Source organism: Bactrocera tryoni, unplaced genomic scaffold (genome assembly GCF_016617805.1).
Source record: "Bactrocera tryoni isolate S06 unplaced genomic scaffold, CSIRO_BtryS06_freeze2 scaffold_11, whole genome shotgun sequence".
NCBI lineage: Eukaryota > Metazoa > Arthropoda > Insecta > Diptera > Tephritidae > Bactrocera > Bactrocera tryoni.
The window spans coordinates 2,695,272-2,715,412 of NW_024395824.1; the positions used below are offsets into that span (position 1 = coordinate 2,695,272).

General features: G+C 39.6%; 1 protein-coding gene and 1 pseudogene across 4 annotated transcripts in view; one reads left to right on the top strand and one right to left on the bottom strand.

The window, feature by feature from the left end:
- The window catches only part of LOC120779448 (putative dual specificity tyrosine-phosphorylation-regulated kinase 3 homolog), a 200,671-nt gene that overhangs the window by 67,870 nt on the left and 112,660 nt on the right, over nt 1-20,141 (bottom strand). For all 4 annotated transcript variants that reach the window (XM_040111697.1, XM_040111696.1, XM_040111699.1 and 1 more), the window contains one exon: nt 8,203-9,110. In XM_040111697.1, the coding sequence (XP_039967631.1) occupies nt 8,203-9,110 (908 nt within the window). The remainder of the gene's footprint in view (nt 1-8,202; nt 9,111-20,141) is intronic.
- LOC120779927 lies at nt 1,843-2,045 on the top strand (annotated as a pseudogene).

Below are 20,141 nucleotides of genomic sequence, written 5' to 3' on the forward strand. Positions count from 1 at the left end.
GGCCTTTTGGGCTCTTCAGTTGGTAAGAGTAGTAATTCTTGTTTTTATTTGACAAAAATTTAATGATTTCCCTGAAACTTTTTTCAGTGTAGAACTGAATTTTTGTTTGATCTATATTGCCTTTTTTCAAAGGCACTATATGGAAATTGTTAGTACCTAAAATTTCCCTTAATTTCGCAAGAAGAGAACTGCACTGCTACGCTCGCGCAAATATGTATATTGGAGGTGGTTTGGCATTAACGACTGTGGTGGTACCCTTCGCATCGTCGTCTGAACCATTGCTTAGTTTCCTTTTACGTTAATATAGCGATCAAAGTACATTCTCACCTTGCATTTAGTTTTCGTTCGGTGTCCGGGTGCTTGCTGGTACCTGCATACTGGTTGCTGACAGTGCATTTGTTGTTGTCCGTTTGCTGTTCTCTGCTGCTCCTGCTGACTGCACTTGCTTACTTGCTCTTTCAGCTGATCGCTGCCATGATAACTCATCGCCGTTAATTTTGTTTTTGCCAGGAGTTACTGTTGTTGGCTCGACAAAGCTAAAGTAGGCTTTTAAAGAATGCCTACGGCCTTGCTGGTGAGGCTGAGTAGTACTCATTTTTGTTTGTTTGATTATTTTTCTTTTTTTGTTTTTAATTTTTGTTTCGTGCACAATTTGTTTATTTTTAATTATAGCAGCTTGTGGGCACTGTTTGCTATTTGTTTGCTTTTATTTAATAATTTTTTTGTTTTTTCTTTTAATTTTTGCTTGTTTGCGTTTTAATCACAGAAGTCACGGAGCGAATTAAAAACACGTCCGTATACCTTGAACACTGTAAGAATGAAATTTTATTTGCAAAATTTTTACATAAGATTAATATGATAGAAGATGTCTGTATACATTTGTTTAAATGAGTTAAGCCTCCCCCACTCTATCCGGGAAAGCCTGGCGCACCCTAGCACAACTCAACTCCCCTGAGAAGAACACCACAATTGGCATCGGAAAACAACATGCACTAATACAACACACCTGGGGACAAATTGGATTTCACCACAGCAAATGACGACTATCTAACTAACAAAAGGATTGGATCATCGCTGCTTTTGACTCATTACCTTAAACTTTCGAATAGAAACGTTGCAACAACTCGGTTCCTGCGCGCTGACCTCTTTTTTCTAAATTATCGCAACAACAACTCGACCACGATCTGCATCAATTCGAACGCCAACGCCGGCAAGATGGAATTGGATTCTCGCCGCCCTACTCGTCATCATTTAATTTTAATTAACTACATCATTTATTATTGAAGTTATACTTCTCATACGAGTTCGGAAAAGGTTGCGATAGATTCAGGTTGCGCAACCTTGCTCAATATGAATCTACGCGACCTTGTCTGCGAAGATGTTCGAGCAGCAAGCGGCGACAATCGGCGATCGTTTGTTCGTTTCTTTCGGCACAACTCGGCTTTTCTACCAACAACACAATGTTGCCATGCTTATGCTGTTGTTGTTTTTCTAGAACAATGTTTCAATTTTTGGTTGGTGACATGTTCAATTAAAAATAAATTCTGTTGGTATTCGAGCCTACGTGCTCGTCGTAACTTTTCAAGCGCTTACCACCAACACCACCATTGACACTTGTATTGCGTTGTCCTAATTATGGTTTGGTTATGCATGAAAGAAATATACAATGGATCGCCGATTGTTACCTCTTTCCTTGCTGCTGCTGCGCATATGTATGTTTGTATGCTTGTGCATTATTGAAGTTATGCTTCTTTTTCTTTCGTTTGTTTTTCATTTCTGCGAATTCTCAACTATTTCGCGTATATTTTGGTTGAAATACTCTGCGTTGGCCGTTGAAAAAACAAGGCTATACTTTACAGGATCGTTTCTGTAGTTAGTCTTCATTTAAATTTTTTGGAAATCGACCCGCGATGACGAGGTATATCGTTTTATCTGACAGCATGAGGTTTATGAACTTCATTTCTAATATTGTGTTGTGGCATATTAGAAATGATGTTTCTTCGAAAATCGCTCGCTTACAACGGATAAAACGACTTCTGAGTGGTGATTTTAATGAATAAATTCCAAGGTTTTACGCAAAAATAATGTGGTCAATAAGTACAGTACGCTTATGTATGCTTGTGCATTATTTTTCTTTCGTTTGTGTTTCATTTTTGCGAATTCTCAATTATTTTATGTGACTTTATTTCTTTCGTCTCTCTTTTCTTTTCTTTGTGCGAATTCTTTGAATTTCTGAACCCGCACATGCGTATACATACATTCATATGAGCATGTGCAGATACACAAGATAGGATAGAAAGATGTATGCCTTTTAACATCGTATACTATACTAATAAATATTTTTCGTACTAATAGAAATTACATTTATCCCAGCAATATTATGTATACATATGTATATTAGGTATATTGCTGTGATAAATTTAATTTCTATTAGTAAGAAAAATATTTTTTAGTATAGTATTACGATGTTGAAATGCAAAAATTAAAGACTAAGTCCGTCGAGATTCAAACCTGCGTTCACATTGTGACTTTTTATGTGCTTCGTGGCGTTATCTTAAGTATGGTTTGGTTATGCATGTAAGAAATATACGATGGTTCAAATAATTTTGTTTAAGTATAGAAATATGCTTTTGTAGAACATTTGCTTTCGCAAACATACAGACAAATATGCAAACGACATAATCATAATAACAATCATACATATTGTTTCGCATTTTGCTTCTACGCCGGTCAAATTTCAATACAAAAATCGACTGAAATGCATCAGAAAATAAAATGGACAACTAGGGCAAATAATTAAAAAAAAATGTATTGATAATTAAATATAAATGAAAATACATGTAAATTTACTTAAATTTATTTAAATTTTTAAAAAAACTTATTTAAATTTATTAAGAAACTTATTTAAATTTATTGAAAACCTGCAAAGAAAAATAAAAAGAAAATTAATTTTACTTTGGCCCAGTTTTGTGCGCAATACAAATGCAACGCCAATAATGAATACAAGAAATTGACTAAACACCATGATATTAGATATAGATACAAATTATAATATGACAACCCAATTCGAAGAGTACAAAAGAGAGATGGTTACGCTGCATATTCCCTTCCGCAACGAAGAGACAGAACTACTTTCCGAGTCAAACTTCCTTCATGTAGACTTTGATTTATAAAATGTGCATAATGAATTTAAATGTTCTAGTTTTCTTTCATACAAAATCATATGCATTTCTGAATATCACTAAGAAGTATAACTTCTTCCGCACGTAGGAACTCCACGCACCTTTTTTTTCATTGATTAAATGATATTGTAAAACAGCAAACAAAATTGACTTTTATTTCAATTGAGGCAGTACTGTGTACTACTTTAAACAACATTGTTGTAATAAATTTAATTTCTATTAGTAATAAATATACCTACATAATACAAAAATATTTATTAGTAAAGTATATTATGTAAAAATCAAATAAAATTATTAAATATGCAAATCCAAAGTGACTATAAATATCAGGGTTTTCATTTACTAGCAAAATTTCTAGAATTATTGCTATGCTATAGCTAGCGCTCTCACTTTGGTGGGAACCATAACAGAACCATAGTTGAACAATGTAAAATTATGTGCTCTACTCTGCTCGGAATTTTGTTAGGTAAAAAATTATAGCTGTAGCAATAGCCAAAAATGAAGTGTTGTGCTCTGCTCTGGCGTAGCGGTAGCAAAAAATTAGGAGCGGTATTTCTCGCATGTGTAGCTGTAGCACATGCAAATTTTAATTAGCTCTGCTCTCATACCGCTCCCAATTTTTTGCTACCGCTACGGCAGAGCAGAGCACAGCACTTCATTTTTGGCTACTGCTGTCAGGGCAAAACACAAAAGCATACACATTTGCATGCAACATGAGTATGGAAATATCGACGGCAAAACGAAATCAGGAATAAAGGGTTGTTAAACTTATTCCAGTGTGAGAGCGCCCCAAAATTAGCGTTTTTTATAACGTTTTCCATTATGGCCAGATTGGAAAAAATAATTATTTGTGGGCATTTAAATTGAAACACCCAACATTTAATACGAATAAAAACTACTATATAGTTGTTGTTTATTATATGTAGAAACTATTTAAATCTTTTTAAAGAATATTATAACAACTGACTTTTGTCCTTTCAATACCCAATAATAGGATTTAAGCTTGTTAGCTCTCAATCATTAAATGTTTTTAATCATTTTCCATTGAAAATATACTATGATGCTTTAAATTACTAAAACCTTTCATCAAATACCTTTAAATTTCACAAATTCATTTAATTTTCATTTTTATAAGTGGTCTTGAACGATGCAAATAATCCCTCCGTTTACAAATTTTTTTGGTAAGATTTCAATCTGGCCATCGCTCGTTTCCAAATGCTAAACGTCAAAACCTCCTGAACTCGATCAACTGTCAAAGTTTAGGTGGTTTTGACGTTTAGCAATTGTTCTCTCACTTCCAGTGAGAGAGGAGTTAAAGATCTCTTTATCTCTGACGAAATTCTTTACATTCGTTGGGAGTATCATCATATGGCGTACTTACATATGTACATACATATATTTATTTCTCTTCCTAGAATGATAGAATACAAGATTACGACACTAGTTTACAGTTAGTTTTTTTCGGTTTAGCTCTTGACAATTCTTACAGAAACAAATACATTGTTCAACAATTTCGTGACGTAACAGTTTTGCGTTGAGAAGAACAAGCATAGAAATGCATACAAATGGTAAACAGAAAAGTAAACACTTTTGGAAATTCCCAAAATAATATTAATTCATTCGTCTTTGCAGGAAAAATTTCAGTGGAATGTTTAGAATATTGTTGCGAGAAAAGATATAAGTTGTTTTAGGCGCATCCACAATAAATAGAGTAGCATGTGTGGAAATTGTTCAAATGAAGAAAACCAGTGAAAGTGTACTGTTGTATTTATTTAAATTTCGAAGCATAAATATATTAATTTTTTTAAATGAAATGTGCAGTGGCTTGTTGTAATAATTATTATGCAATTAAAGGATCGAAAACGAGTTTTTTCAGTTTTCCGGCCGATTTAAAAGTTGCCAAAAAATGGGTGTTATTTTGCAAAAGAAATGATATATCGGGTGATTTTTTAAGAGCTTGATAACTTTTTTTAAAAAAAAAACGCATAAAATTTGCAAAATCTCATCGGTTCTTTATTTGAAACGTTAGATTGGTTCCATGAAGCATTTACTTTTTGAAGATGTTACCGCGGCTGCGTCTTAGGCTTGGCACGGAAAGTCTTGGGCAACTTTTTTGAAGAATCCATCAGGAAATGTTGTTTCCATTTTGGGCTTACTTCTGTAGACTTTAGACTTTGCCCCACAAAAAATAGTCTTAAAGGCGTTAAATCGCATGATCTTGGTGGCCAACTTACGGGTCCATTTCTTGAGATGAATTGTTCTCCGAAGTTTTCCCTCAAAATGGCCATAGAATCGCGAGCTGTGTGGCATGTAGCCCCATCTTGTTGAAACCAAGATGCTAACAAACTTTTTGTTGCCAAAAATGGAAGAACTGAACTTGGTTGACATGTGGTTTCAACAAGATGGCGCTACATGCCACACAGCTCGCGATTCTATGGCCATTTTGAGGGAAAACTTCGGAGAACAATTCATCTCACGAAATGGACCCGTAAGTTGGCCACCAAGATCATGCGATTTAACGCCTTTAGACTATTTTTTGTGGGGCTACGTCAAGTCTAAAGTCTACAGAAATAAGCCAGCAACTATTCCAGCTTTGGAAGACAACATTTCCGAAGAAATTCGGGCTATTCCGGCCGAAATGCTCGAAAAAGTTGCCCAAAATTGGACTTTCCGAATGGACCTCCTAAGACGCAGCCGCGGTCAACATTTAAATGAAATTATCTTCAAAAAGTAAATGTCATGAACCAATCTAACGTTTCAAATAAAGAACCGATGAGATTTTGCAAATTTTATGCGTTTTTTTTTAAAAAAAAGTTATCAAGCTCTTAAAAAATCACCCGATATTTAATACTAAACTAATAATTTCACAATTCTTTTATCATAATTTCATATATCTGATACATCTGAACTTATAATATATGTAAATATTTATATACAACACAAGAAACGTCTTCTCCATTTGAATCACAACTTAATAGACAATTTTATTATCAATAGGTCAGATATATTTCTTTAGAAATGATTCAAATCTTTTCACTCAACAATATTCAATCGCTTCACTAAAACTTTTCATTAAAATCGAAAGAATTAATAATATTTTGCGAATTTACAAAAGTGTTTACTTTTCTGTTTACAATTTGCAAGCCATTTGACAATTTTTCACTCTTGTTCTTCTCAACGCGGAACTATGACGTTTCGTAATGGCGGTCGTCGTAATCTTGTATTCTATCATTCTTGTTCTCTTCATATTCTTGGGTATGTGAGAGAGCTGCATTTGCATACATTTTCGCTGTTAAAAATAAAATATCAAAGAACTTATTATTCTTCAATATTCCCTGGTTGGGATCACCATCATGGGGATATGTGGTTTAAGTTTTACAAATGTTCGATATCGAACCTGGACCTTCTCTATGTCTTTATGTTCTCTGGCTAGACTATGTCTTTAAAGGCGTTTAAGGCGTTTTGTTAGTTGGCAAGATTTCTGAAGAACTACTCAGCCGATCTCATGAAATTGTGAAAAAAGTCGCGAAGTTTTCAATGACATTTTCATTTTTTTGTAAAAATGTTTGCAAAAATTAGATTTTAATTTATTTTTTCCTGCGTCCAGTTCTAAGTTAAGGTTTTATCTATACACGTATTTTTCACTTGAGATGATCCTGTAAGGAGTTATCATACCAACGCGGGCGCATATTTTTTCCGACGGTCAGCGAAAATGGCGCCGTAATGGCCGAGTTCAAAATATTTTTTTCCAAAAATTTCAGAATTTCTTTATTAATAGTGTATGTTTGTAACAATAAATATTGGTATTAAAATATTTAATTTTTTATATGAGAAAATAATTGTTGAAAAAAGGCTGTTTTTACCCAAGGAAATCTACGTAACCCCTTAATGCGCAAGTTAATTTTTACAGAAACATGGACACACCCAGTTTTATAAGAATATTATTAGTTTTGCATGCATTCATAAAAATTCGAAAAAAAAACTCATATTAATAGATATTATTCCACATAAACGTATATGTGACCTGGTCTACGGAAAGGGGGCTTAGGTGTAAAAAAAGGAGAACAATTAATGAGATAACAAGAAACTGACGATTATTTTCAACAGCTTTTCCCAGAAAGCTAGTTTTCGCACGTTAGCTCCCTTTTCGTAGACCAAGTCACATATAAGCCAAAATACTAACATGTGGCTGTAATATCAAAGCAAGTTTCTTAGCATAATTTTCATTTCATGCTCAGCTCTGTTCACTCATCACTGTTAAAATTTCTCCTTCCGAGCATGCAGAAATGAAATCCGCTCATATAGTTTTATTTTGTTAGCTTTGTCAATTCACACGCTGCTCTGCAATTGAACCTTCTCCATGTTACACGTTCTCTGTTGTAACAACTTACGGAGAAGCAGAATCGGATGACAGTTGTAGAATGAACGAAGCATGACAAACTAAAAAGTCTCGAAAGGCACACATCTCAGCATTATCTTATCATATGCTTAGTCAACGCCGCTTTGTAAAAGTGAACCTAGGCTAATTAAAAATTAGATCACTCAAAGACTCCTGCCTACAAATTATCTGCAATATTATTACCCAATATTATATGTAAGTAACCAAGTGTTATGAAAGCTTGCAGAGAATGCTGAAAAGCATCAGGAGGCTAGTGGAACCTACAAAGAACCAGAAGCCGCAACGGGCCAAAAACAACATCGGGAGGGTATTGCATGAATTATCAACTTCACCCAAGGCGACCTTGAGCCATGTAAATTGGCAAAAGCTTGTACTATATACATATTTATGTATATCAAAGTAGCATTTCCTCCATCTATTTTTTTTTCCTCAAGTGTTCTCAGGACTCATCGTTTTTAATATAATTTTTTTTGAAGATCTGGCTTTTAATTAATTATTAATAATTTATTTCTTCCAAATGTAAAGTATTGTTTACTAATGAAATGAAATGACCAATTCCCACATAAAATCGGTTTCGCCGAAGATTGTTATTACAAGATTTTCACATCAATACTTACGCACCTTTATGCCGGAACGTCCTTGCTGCTTAAGTAATACGTTTTCAGGCTTCATATCACAGTGAATAATTTCATTCCTGTATAATGCATCTAAACATTGTAATAGCGAATGTGCAAATTTTCGCACAAGTTGAAGGCTAAAACCTTTGAAACCATTTTTTTTTATCAACTCATATAAATTGATGTTGAGCAGCTCAAAAGTAATGCACATATGGTTCCGAAATGTAAAATAATCAAACATATGGATTATGTTCATTGTATTATACCTGTCTTGTCTACGCAAATGATGCAAAATGCGAATTTCTTCCTGCGCTTGTCGATGAAAGCGTTTTTCATTTCGGACCATTTTTAAAGCGACATGTTCATGTGTCTTATGGTCATATGCTTTAATTACCTGTCCAAAGCTCCCTTTGCCTATCACTTTAAGCATTTCATACCGATAGGCCACATGGTCATGTGGTATATAGATATAGGCTCCCTGTTCGTTATCATAGTCAGAATTATTTGGGCCGAAAATGCCTGATCGTTTTTTAGCGTTGGCACCAATAAAATATATATGCGGATACGCTAATATTTCAGCACGTTCATATGGAGTTAATTTATGCATATATAATATCATTACTTGTTGCGGGGATACCACTAATGACTTTGGTTTCTCTTGTAAAGCACACTTTTGCTGCCCTGACATAATGATCTGCTCATGCAGCAAAAATGTTTCTCCAACTTTAGATACTTCCACCAATTGACCATCTACTGCAGCAATTTTTGGTAACGTTTCACTACATGGTTTATTACATGTTGTATCTGTTGGTAAACCGACACAGATTTGACTTTTTAAAGTCGCAATTGGTGTCGAAGGGGATGCAGATGGTAAACCACCAGACGTAGAAATCATCCTTCCCAGTGATAATACTGTAAAAAGATTATATGTTAATTTTAATTAATTTATCGTCCTTACAGAAGTACATGTATATATCAAATAGTAATATTTAATTATGTGACAAATATCCCAAGTGTAACTGCATTTTTTCGATGGTTCAGCTTTTCTCGTACAATAAACATTTTTTGGTTCTAAACACTATATAAAAAATAAAACTTTGTCGCAAAAACTCGCAATATTTCGAACAAAACTGAATTAGTAATTTTTTGGATGATCTTTGAAAATATTTATTTTCTCTTAACAGTCCGAATCGATTTCGCTTATGTATATTCAGTCCTCTTTCATTTGATATTACTAATTTTTACAAAAAAGTATGCGGGTAAAGAATACAAGAAATTTTTTAAACAAGTTTAATTTAGGTCCACTTTTCAATCGCTTTAAACAATTTTTTTCATAACGTAATATTTCTCATTGAATGAAGAACTATACCCAAAAGTGCATGGAAACTTGGGAGATTTTGTCTCTGATTTAAAAATTGGTAATGAACTAATAACTCTTAAGCATTAAAAGTGACTGATATAACTATTTCTGGTGTTTGTAAGACTTTGTTTTAACAAATTTTGCATATGAATATAATGTATTTGCAAGTCGGAATTGTGAACCGTGTGATCAATTATTTCCGTATCATATTAACTTTCGTCAAAGACCACATTACTTCTGAGAGAATGAATGGAACTAAAAAATGGTGTTTCTTTTTAGGTGGTTTTCAAGCAGAAAAAAAGTATATAAATTAATGTTATGGTCAAGAATTTAGCTTTATTATAAAGATAAAGGTTTGTCGTTATGTTTTCATATTCTCTTCCAAGGAGGTCAATCGTCTTAGGCTTATCTGCATAGACAAGTCACTTTTAATAACCCCATAAAATATAGTTCAACGACACAGGTCTACGACGCAAGATAATGTGATTACCAAGAGTTTCTTTCACTACATTGATTGTTTCGTTGGCCGTATTGCATATAACGCCATCTTGTTGGAGAAAACACCACACATCAATACATGAAAAAAATTCACACCACCCACCAATGCATGCAAACAGACACCACACACGATAACACCACCCTTATTTTCAACACTCTCTCTGCTCAATCAACAGAAAAGATCGACGAATTCATCCGTCAATTCCCACGACAGCCGGTTCTACGCACCGGAATTGACTCGGATTTCATCCGACTAAGGGCTGTTCTTTCGGCGATCTAACCCCGTTTGGATCGGTAAGTGTTAATTTGTGTTTGTCGTTACTAGAGCAACGCCTTGCAGCAGGGTTGCTCCGTATCCTCCTGACTGGCGCTGGCATTGAGTCCAACCCGGGCCCGGAGGAATTTTTCTGCTGCGTATGCGCAAAACGGCTCCATCCAAACTCCACCTCGGTCAGGTGCAACACATGCAATGGATGGAGCCATCTTAAGACCTGTTCAGGCCTTAAGACACATAGGGAGTGGACCACGCGTTACGTGGCCCCATGTTGCCTGCGCAATACTGCGACCCAAGCCTCTACGGCTGTGCAATCCGCACATAGTTCGCGCGCCGCGCCGCCACCAAATCCGAGTGGCCAACAGAGGACCTCTACGGTCCCTAGGAGCTCAATCAGGCAACATAGCTCCCCTCTGACTTGTCCCCCCAACCTTCATCCCGCTCCAATCCTCGTGCGAGAACCAACCAGCAGCTCTTGGTCCCTCGCACTGTCTGTTCCGTGTGTCAGACCGTCATACGTCGGAACGTGGCATCCGTCAAGTGCAACTCTTGTACTGGCTGGTGTCACTTTTCGGCGTGTTCCGGCCTGCGCACCACACGTGAGTGGAGTGACTCATACGTTGCCCCATGCTGCAGGAGTCTGCCCCCGCAACTCACAACAGTGGCGTCGCCTATTAACACCCCAGCGCGACAACCGCCCTGCGGGTACTACAGCTGCAACAACTTCCACCCACACGTCACTCCCTCACCCCCAGGATCACCCACGGACACCCGCGACAAACTCGGCTACTTCAATTTAACTGCAACGGACTCCAGAGTAAGATCGAGGAGATAGTTGCACTTATGAATCGGGAACGTCTATCGATAGCTGCGGTCCAAGAAACCAAGTTAAACAGCCGCTCAGATCTTCTGAGTTGTGCAGGTTTTCAACGTTATACGTAAAGATCGCGAGCGAGATAATGGTGGTGGCCTAGCTTTCATATTGCACAACACCGTGCAGTATCGTCTAATCGATGTAGACATCGACCCCAGGGATACTACCCTAGAATGTCAGGGTATAGCTATCCGGTCGAGGCGATGTCGAGCTCGAAATATTTAATATATACATCCCTCCAGTTACATCTTGCCCAACAGGATATCATCCGAATATAGGTGCGCTACTTCGTGGTGAAAACCGTTTGGTACTAGGCGACTTTAACGCGCACCACGATCTTTGGCATTCCTGCCTGTCAAATGATCGTAGGGGATGGAGCTGGCGGAACAGATTGACGATTCGACATTCTGCACAATGAATGACGAAGCCCCCACCAGAGTTATGGGCACCTGTAATAGCTCGCCTGATATTACCATTGCTAGCGGTGGTCTGATAAACAGCATAACCTGGCGACCTATGCTAACTCTCGCATCAGATCATCTGCCCATAATTATCTCGATCGAGAAGCCTCCCGATTTTGTTTCTGTGGACAACCGCACCTATTTTAACTTTAACAAAGCTAATTGGGTCGGCTTCACAGAATTTACTGAGAGCACCTTCAAAGCTCTACCTATTCCTATGGACGTATGCGTTGGCGAACGTCAATTCCGCAAGGTGATCGCAGCAGCTACCGCTCGCTTCATCCCGGCTGGAAGAATCGCGGAAATCCGCCCCAATTTCCCAGCCGAAGCAGCCGTTTTAGCTAATGAGCGCGACACCTTACGCCATGCCGATCCCGGGGATCCCCGAATAAGGGATCTCAATTTGGAGATTCGGCGAATGGTAAACCAACATAAGCGGACGAAATGGATAGAGCACCTGAAGTCCTGTAACCTCTCCACCGGAGTGAGTAAGCTTTGGGCTACTGTCAAAGCTCTGTCTAACCCGAAGAGACAAGACGACCGAGTTGAAGTTCAATTCAATGGTCATGCCTCTTCGGACCCGAAGAAGTGCGCGAGCTATTTTAGCCGGCAATTTACACTGCACCCTTCGGTAGACAAAGCTAAACGATGTGTTAACCGACGGCTGCGCAAAATGCCAAACGAAGGCGCGCCACTTACTTTCACCGATGAGGAGGTTCAGGGTGCCATCAAAAAGCTAAATCATCTAAATCCATTGGCCCTGATGGAATCAACATGCTAATGCTAAAGCATCTAGGCTCGACGGGAGTAGGATATCTCACCAAGGTCCTCAATCTGTCGCTGACCACTCTTCAAATACCCGATGTGTGGAAAGTCGGAAGAGTGGTCCCACTACTGAAACCTGGGAAACCCGCCAACAAAGGGGAATCTTATCGACCGATAACTCTCCTCTCCCCAGTAGTGAAGACACTTGAGGCCTTGCTACTCCCGACCTTCACTCACCACCTGAGCCTAGCCAACCACCAGCATGGATTCCGAAAAGTGCACGGCACCACCACAGCACTTAGCGTCATAAACGTTTAGATAGTTCGTGGCCTCAATCAGAAACGACCCTGTGAGAGAACGATCCTCGTAGCGTTGGACCTGTCAAAAGCGTTTGACACGGTCAATCACACAACGCTACTGCAGGACATCGAAACAACTACGCTCCCTCCAGGGCTAAAGAGGTGGACCATGAACTATCTGAGCGGTCGCCAGTCATCCGTACTATTTCGAGGTAAAACATCTAAACTGAGAAGAATTAAACAGGGGTTCCGCAGGGTGGTGTCCTCTCCCCACTACTGTTTAACTTCTACATCTCGAAACTCCCACAACCACCAGAAGGAGTTTCCATAACCTCGTACGCTGATGACTGCACGATATTGGCGTCGGGCAATGGAATCGATGGCATGTGTTCGAAGGTAAACAGCTACCTCTCCGACCTTTCTCGTTTCCTCACTGCACGAAATCTCACACTTTCCCCACCAAATCCACAGCGACCATATTCACAAACTGGACGAAGGAGTATAGACTTGAGCTTAACATTGCAGTCGACGGCGTCAAAATTCCGACTGTCAACAATCCTAAGATTTAAGGTGTAACATTCGACAGTCTATGCTCCTTCTCTCCTCATACGACCGCGATTATCGCCAAAGTACAGAGCCGCAACAAAATCCTCAAGTCGCTAGTCTGCAGCACATGGGGAAAAGACAAAGAAACGTTGTTGGCAACATACAAGGCAATCGGCCGGCCGGTCCTCAATTACGCAGCCCCCATATGGTCGCCTGGATGCAGTGGTACGCAGATGAGGAAACTACAGACCTGTCAGAACACTGCACTCCGGACCACTACAGGATGCCTTTTGATGTCTCCCATTGAACACCTACACAGTGAGACGCTTATGCTCCCAGTTAAGGAGCATAATGAACTCCTCTCCAGGCAGTTCCTGCTGGGATGCTTTCGCAGAAATCACCCCTGCAGTCATCTGCTTGGAGCGGAACCGCCTCCTAGGAGCATCAAAAGGTCATTCCTGGATTACGTCGACGACGTCGTACAGTACGCCGACCGGACTTCGGACGCAACTAACTTCAGACAGGTACTGACCGCCATTCACAGCGGAGCCATTAACACCTTCACCGACTCCCTTCCCGTGAATGGCGTTCTTGGAGTTAAACCACCACCCATCGCAGACGAAGAGCTCCAGCTGCCGCGAGAAACGCGTGTGACCCTTGCGCAACTTCGTTCTGGATACTGTAGCAGGTTAAACTCCTACTTATCCAGAATAGACCCTGACATACCCGACGTATGTCCTGCATGCAACGAGTCTCCGCATGATACTGACCACCTCTTTGCATGCCCCACAAACCCCACCCATCTAACACCCTTCTCCCTTTGGTCCGACCCCGTCGAAACAGCACGTTTCTTGGGCCTACCGTTAGATGACATCGACGACAACACAAATGACATTTACCATCCCAACGGGGATTAGATTTCCGTTAAAACAACAACAACAACGAATTCATCCGTCATCACCGAACGATCACGAATTTGTTTGAGTTTTTTATATTTCCGATTTTCCTGCATGACACCATCCTTTTTCTCGTTCTTTGGCCCGTTAAATTATTCTATTGACATTGTGAATCTTGTAAAGGTGAAAACAAAAATTAATATGTATTAAACAGAGAGCTACAATAAAATCAGTTTTTAATCTTTGGGTGCAAGGGCTGAAGAAAACACATTCAAGTGGAAGTGATGCGTGTTTTCGTTCAGATTAGGCAATATTTTAAATACGGTCCCTTGTGCCCTAGAAGCAGAGTGTTACAGAGTTTGCGGAATAAAAAATCAATTTAAATAAAAACTTAGTGCTCGTTACAGACAAAATAAAAACTTTTATAGTGAGGAAAAATAAAAGTGCTGTTAAATAGAAAAAAGTAAAAATATACATATATACATATATACAAAAACATAACAATAAGTGCAGCGCATAAACATATATACCCATGTAACCAAAATCCCATGTATCATAGGTGAAGAAACAAAACAATGAAAAAGTGTACAAAAAATATTATTACCATACAAAATGTTACACATTAATATTATAGTGAAAAAACACACAAAGAAAAGCTACGAAACTTAATACAAAGGTTTCTTGCAAACGGAAACATTTTTCTCTGTATTGAGTTGGAATGAAAAATTTACTAAGGTGCAAATTTTACATTTTATTGTGCTTAATATAAAGTAAAATTTTGTTTCTTGAAATTCAAACCAAAAGCAAATGCATCGTTTGAAATTTCGTCTTGGTGATAACTTGATTACTTAATAACAATATTAATGAGACTTTAAAAATGCATTAATTTGAAATATTAATAACAATTTCAAATTTTAGGCAAACTGTTGGCTCACTACCAGGTTATGTGCCTTTGATAGGCATATGTACATAAATGCATTTTGTTTCATTGTTATAAAGACATTATATTAGTGTGAAATTCTGAAATAATATGTTTTTATTCTAAATACAAATGATGTTATTTAAAGCTCTTTGGTAACTCTTACAATTCTATAAAACATGGTATTTTTCCTACTATTGTAGGTATTAAGCAGAATACTCTCTAAACGGTGTTTCATTGCTATAAAAACGCTCACACCGATCAGTGCCATTTACAGGTATAAATTAATTTTATTAAATTATGTTAGCTAATCGGAGAATGTCGCGTAAAAGCTTACTTAACGATAAAGAGAAAGGAGCTTTAAATGGTGAAGGTTTGACCAACCGGCCCAATGCCCGAAATTTGAAAAAAAAATTATGACAAGGGAACTTACGCTGGTCGAAAACAAATTTATAAACACACGAAATGAAAGAGAAATTTGTCGAGTTATCTAATAAAACGACGTCAATACGGAAGGTGAAAAGACAGAACCGATTTTCTGCAAATGAATAAAAAAAGCATCCGGTAAGTTTAAGAAAAATAAATTTTTGAGTAATACGGCAAATTAGACAATGCGTTTACAGAACAAAACTTTACCATTGGCCACAGGTGATTTTTACCGATGAGACGTTGATGATCCATACGGTTGCTTGGGATACTGGATATATTTACGAAAAACACAGTGATATTTCTCAAAGCGCAATTTCGGAGGATGCTAACTTATTGTATGTGGTGCATTTTCAAACTCTGAGACACTATTATCTTCTTGCCGAACGAATAGCTCTGAATACCAGGAAGTATTAGAAGCAAATCTGCTACCCTATATACACAGCCATCCGCAAAAATCTTCCTTTTTTCAATAAGACAACGCAAGCATCCATACGAGCAGGTCAACGAAAATGTGGCTTCTCTGAGCACAATTTATTTGGGTGTGGCCAGAAACGATTCTTTTACATATGACTCAAGCAGCACACGACTTCCGGTCTTAGACCAACCTCCGGGCAGCCAAAGAATATACGTTTGAAAGCGAGCTAAAATGTGAAGGCGAAACATCCTCTCCACAGAGTTGTGCGATGAGTTTGGGACCTGCCAACACCACAATTAAAAAAAAAAACAGACAACATCTTCCGGCTTTTCATGACAAATCCTGCAAACAAGTCATGGATTATGATTTGATTGTATGCACCTAAAATGTCCGGTCCCTCAATTGGGAAGGTGCCCCTGTCCAGCTGGTTGGTGTCCTCGTAAGTGTAAAGGCTGACATCATCGCCGTCCGAGATATGCGATGGACGAGACAACGACCGAGGCGAGTAGGCTCTTGGGGCATTTACTATAATAGCAATATGAAGGAGCGCAAATTCAGTGTGGGATTCATGGTGGATGAAAGACGATAAAGATATCTTTGGCGCAAAGGTCGGTAAATTCAGCCTCAACGATGAAACATTTTCAAATGGGTTGAGTCTGATCGACTTCACCAGGGCCCGAAATATGGTTACCTGTGGTACTAGATTCTAGCACAAAAAGATACTTCAAGCAACCTGGCTGTCCCGGATCGAAATACCAAGAACTAGATCGATCATGTTGTGATAGACGGGAGACACGACTCCAGTGTTTCAGACGTGCGTACGCTCCGAGGTCCTAACATCGACTCGGACCACTATCTTGTTTCAGCCAAGATTCGCACGCGCCTCTGTGCAGCAAAACACGCACGTCAACAAACACATGGAAGGTTCGACGTCGAGAAGCTGCAATCACAACAGACAGCCGAACGATTTTCTACTCGGCCTGCACTCCTGCTCTCTGAGAGCACTCGTCAACAACTCGGTATAAGGGAACTGTGGGACGGCATTTCAGACTCCTTACGTACAGCTGCAACCGAAACCATTGGTTTTCGGAAAGGGCAAAGAACAGTTGGTACGACGAGGAGTTCCGTGTGGCAGCGGAGAGAAAACAGACTTCTTACTTCGCAACGTTACGATCGACCACAACACGTGCGAGATGGGATAGATACCGAGGGTTGAAGAGGGAAACGAGACGGATTTACCGACAGAAGAAGAAAGAGACCGAAATGCGTGAGTACGAAGAGCTTGATAAGCTAGCCGACAGGGGTACTGCTCGAATGCTTAGATTATGGAATGAACACTTCTCCAGCCTGCTGAATGGCAGTGAACGCACAACACCAGGAGACTACGAACCCGATTCCCCAATCGATGACGATGGAGCAGACATTCCATTTCCCGACCATGAAGAAGTTCGAATAGCAATTGCCCGCCTGAGGAACATCAAAGCGGCAGGGGCCGACGGATGGCCGGCCGAGCTATTCACACACGGCGGCGAAGAACTGATAAGGAGCATGCATCAGCTTCTTTGTAAAATATGGTCGGACGAAAGCATGCCCAACGATTGGAATTTAAGTGTGCTATGCCCCATCCATAAAAAAGGAGACCCCACAATCTGCACCAACTACCGTGGGATTAGCCTCCTCGACATCGCTTATGAGGTTCTATCGAGCGTATTGTGTGAAAGGTTAAAGCCCGCCGTCAAGAAACAAGAGGACCTTATCATTACGGCTTTAGACCTGACAAATCAACAACCGACCAGATATTCACCATGCGCCAAATCTTGGAAAAGACCCGTGGGAGAAGAATCGACACACACCACCACTTCGTCGATTTCAAAGTTGCCTTTATGCCGCGATGTCTGAATTTGGTATCCCCGCAAAACTAATACGGCTGTGTAAATTGACGTCGAGAAACACCAAAAGCTCCGCAAGGATCGGGAAGGACCTCTCCGAGCCGTTCGATATAAAACGAGGTTTCAGACAAGGCAACACCCTATCGTGCGACTTCTTCAATCTGCTGCTGGAGAAAATAATTCGAGCAGATCCAATCTTTTCTAAGAGTGTACAAATCCTGGCGTATGCCGATGATATTGATATCATCGGCCTCAACACCCGCGCCGTTAGTTCTGCTTTCTCCAGGGTGGACAAGAGAGCAAAAGAAATGGGTCTGGCAGTGAACGAGGGCAAGAGGACATATATCTTGTCATCAAAAAAACAGTCGTCGCACTTGCGACTTGGCACTCACATCACTGTTGACGGTCATAACTTTGAAGTTGTAGATAATTTCGTCTATTTTGGAACCAGCGTAAACACCTCCAACAATGTCAGCCTAGAAATCCAACGCAGAATAAATCTTGCCAACAGGTGCTACTTCGGACTGAGTAGGCAATTGAGAAGCAAAGTCCTCTCTCGACAAACAAAAACCAAACTCTATAAGTCAGTCATAATTCACGTCCTGCTATATGGTGCAGAGGCTTGGACGATGTCAACAACGGATGAGTCGACATTGCGAGTTTTCGAGAGAAAAGTTCTACGAAAGATTTATGGTCCTTTGCGCGTTGGCCACGGCGAATATCGCATTCGATGGAACGATGAGCTGTACGAGATATACGACGACATCGACATAGTTCAGCGAATTAAGAGACAGCGGCTACGCTGGCTAGGTCATGTTGTCCGGATGAACGAAAACACTCCAGCTCTGAAATTATTCGACGCAGTACCGGCCGGGGGAAGCAGAGAAAGAGGAAGACTGGCGCGCTGTTGTTAACTCGGCTATAATCGCGTAAGCGGTGTCTACGCCAATTAAGAAGAAGAAGAATTGACAGTGTGGAATGGACACACTAACCACCTTGGTCGGGTTCGAGGCCCATCTAAAACCTCCGCCGTGCACCCGGTTGCAATGCCACTCCACATTCAACTGACAAAATCAGTTCTTTCCGTATTTGGGTTTTAACCTGAACCACCACTATACTCCCCGAGTGGCCAGTCCGCAGGAGTAGGTTGGAGTAAACTCCAAGGGCTCCTGCTCCCCGTGCTACCAGAATTAAGTTTCCGGTCTGACCTCGTAGTTGAAGCTACTACCAGTTGAGCTTCCATAAGGCTCTGGGCTGATGGCCAGGGGTTGGACCCCGTACACACATCACATACTCGTACACGCACCACTCATACAAAAACCAACCGTAATTCCTAGGTAACCGCCTTCGCCGCTTAAACAATTCACGCGCAAACGACCCTAAATGTTCGGTATTCTGACTAGTGGAGATCTCACCACTAATATGTAATTGTCCATCAGTCCTGCTAATCCCCATATCACCCAAATCCCTAATGTCTGAGTACATCGGGCATTCTGCAATTAAATGCGACCAATTTTCTACCACCGAGTTAAGGAATGTTTTCCTTATAATTGTAACAAACATCAAAACAACCTTTTGTTTCAGTAAACAGAATGCAGAAACAACCTCGAGTTGGAACAATTGAAATGCACTATCACTACAACAAACAATCCTAAACAAACAAGTATGAAAACAACATTGAGTTTGAATACCATAACAACCTTATCTTAAAACAAAGCAAATGTATCTAAGCAAACAATATATAGTATATGTAAACAAACCTAAACAAATATTATAATCTGTATCTTAACATACTATCAACTAGTAGTAAGTAAATAGAAGTAAAAACCATGTAATAAGTTAGTCTTAAGAGCAAAAATAAAAAGTATACATCTCGGTGCAGCTCAAAATATATTCTTTTGACTCATTTTTACTTATGGTAAAAATTAACTCCGCGCCACAGAAACACCCCGACCTATTCGATAGGTGCCTCTGATGCAAAAATGCATTCAAGAGGAGGTGCACCTAACGAAATCTGCATAGCATCCGTTGAGACGGTACGACATACAGGCAAACAAGCAAGCATCATACAACGCTGGATTGAGAGCAGTTTTTGAGACCCCAAGACAGTCGTGGCTGCCTCCCACCATACACATCCACAGGCCACAAACAAGCCACGATGTATGGTGCGGTCAGTACTAAGTCTGAAACCCCAGTCACTGCGGCGTATTTTGCCTACAGTTGCCTGCAATATCTGATTCTCATTCGCCAAGTGTGGAGTAAAACAGATCCTTTCACTCATGGTCAACCCAAGATATTTGACTTTGACTCACATATCT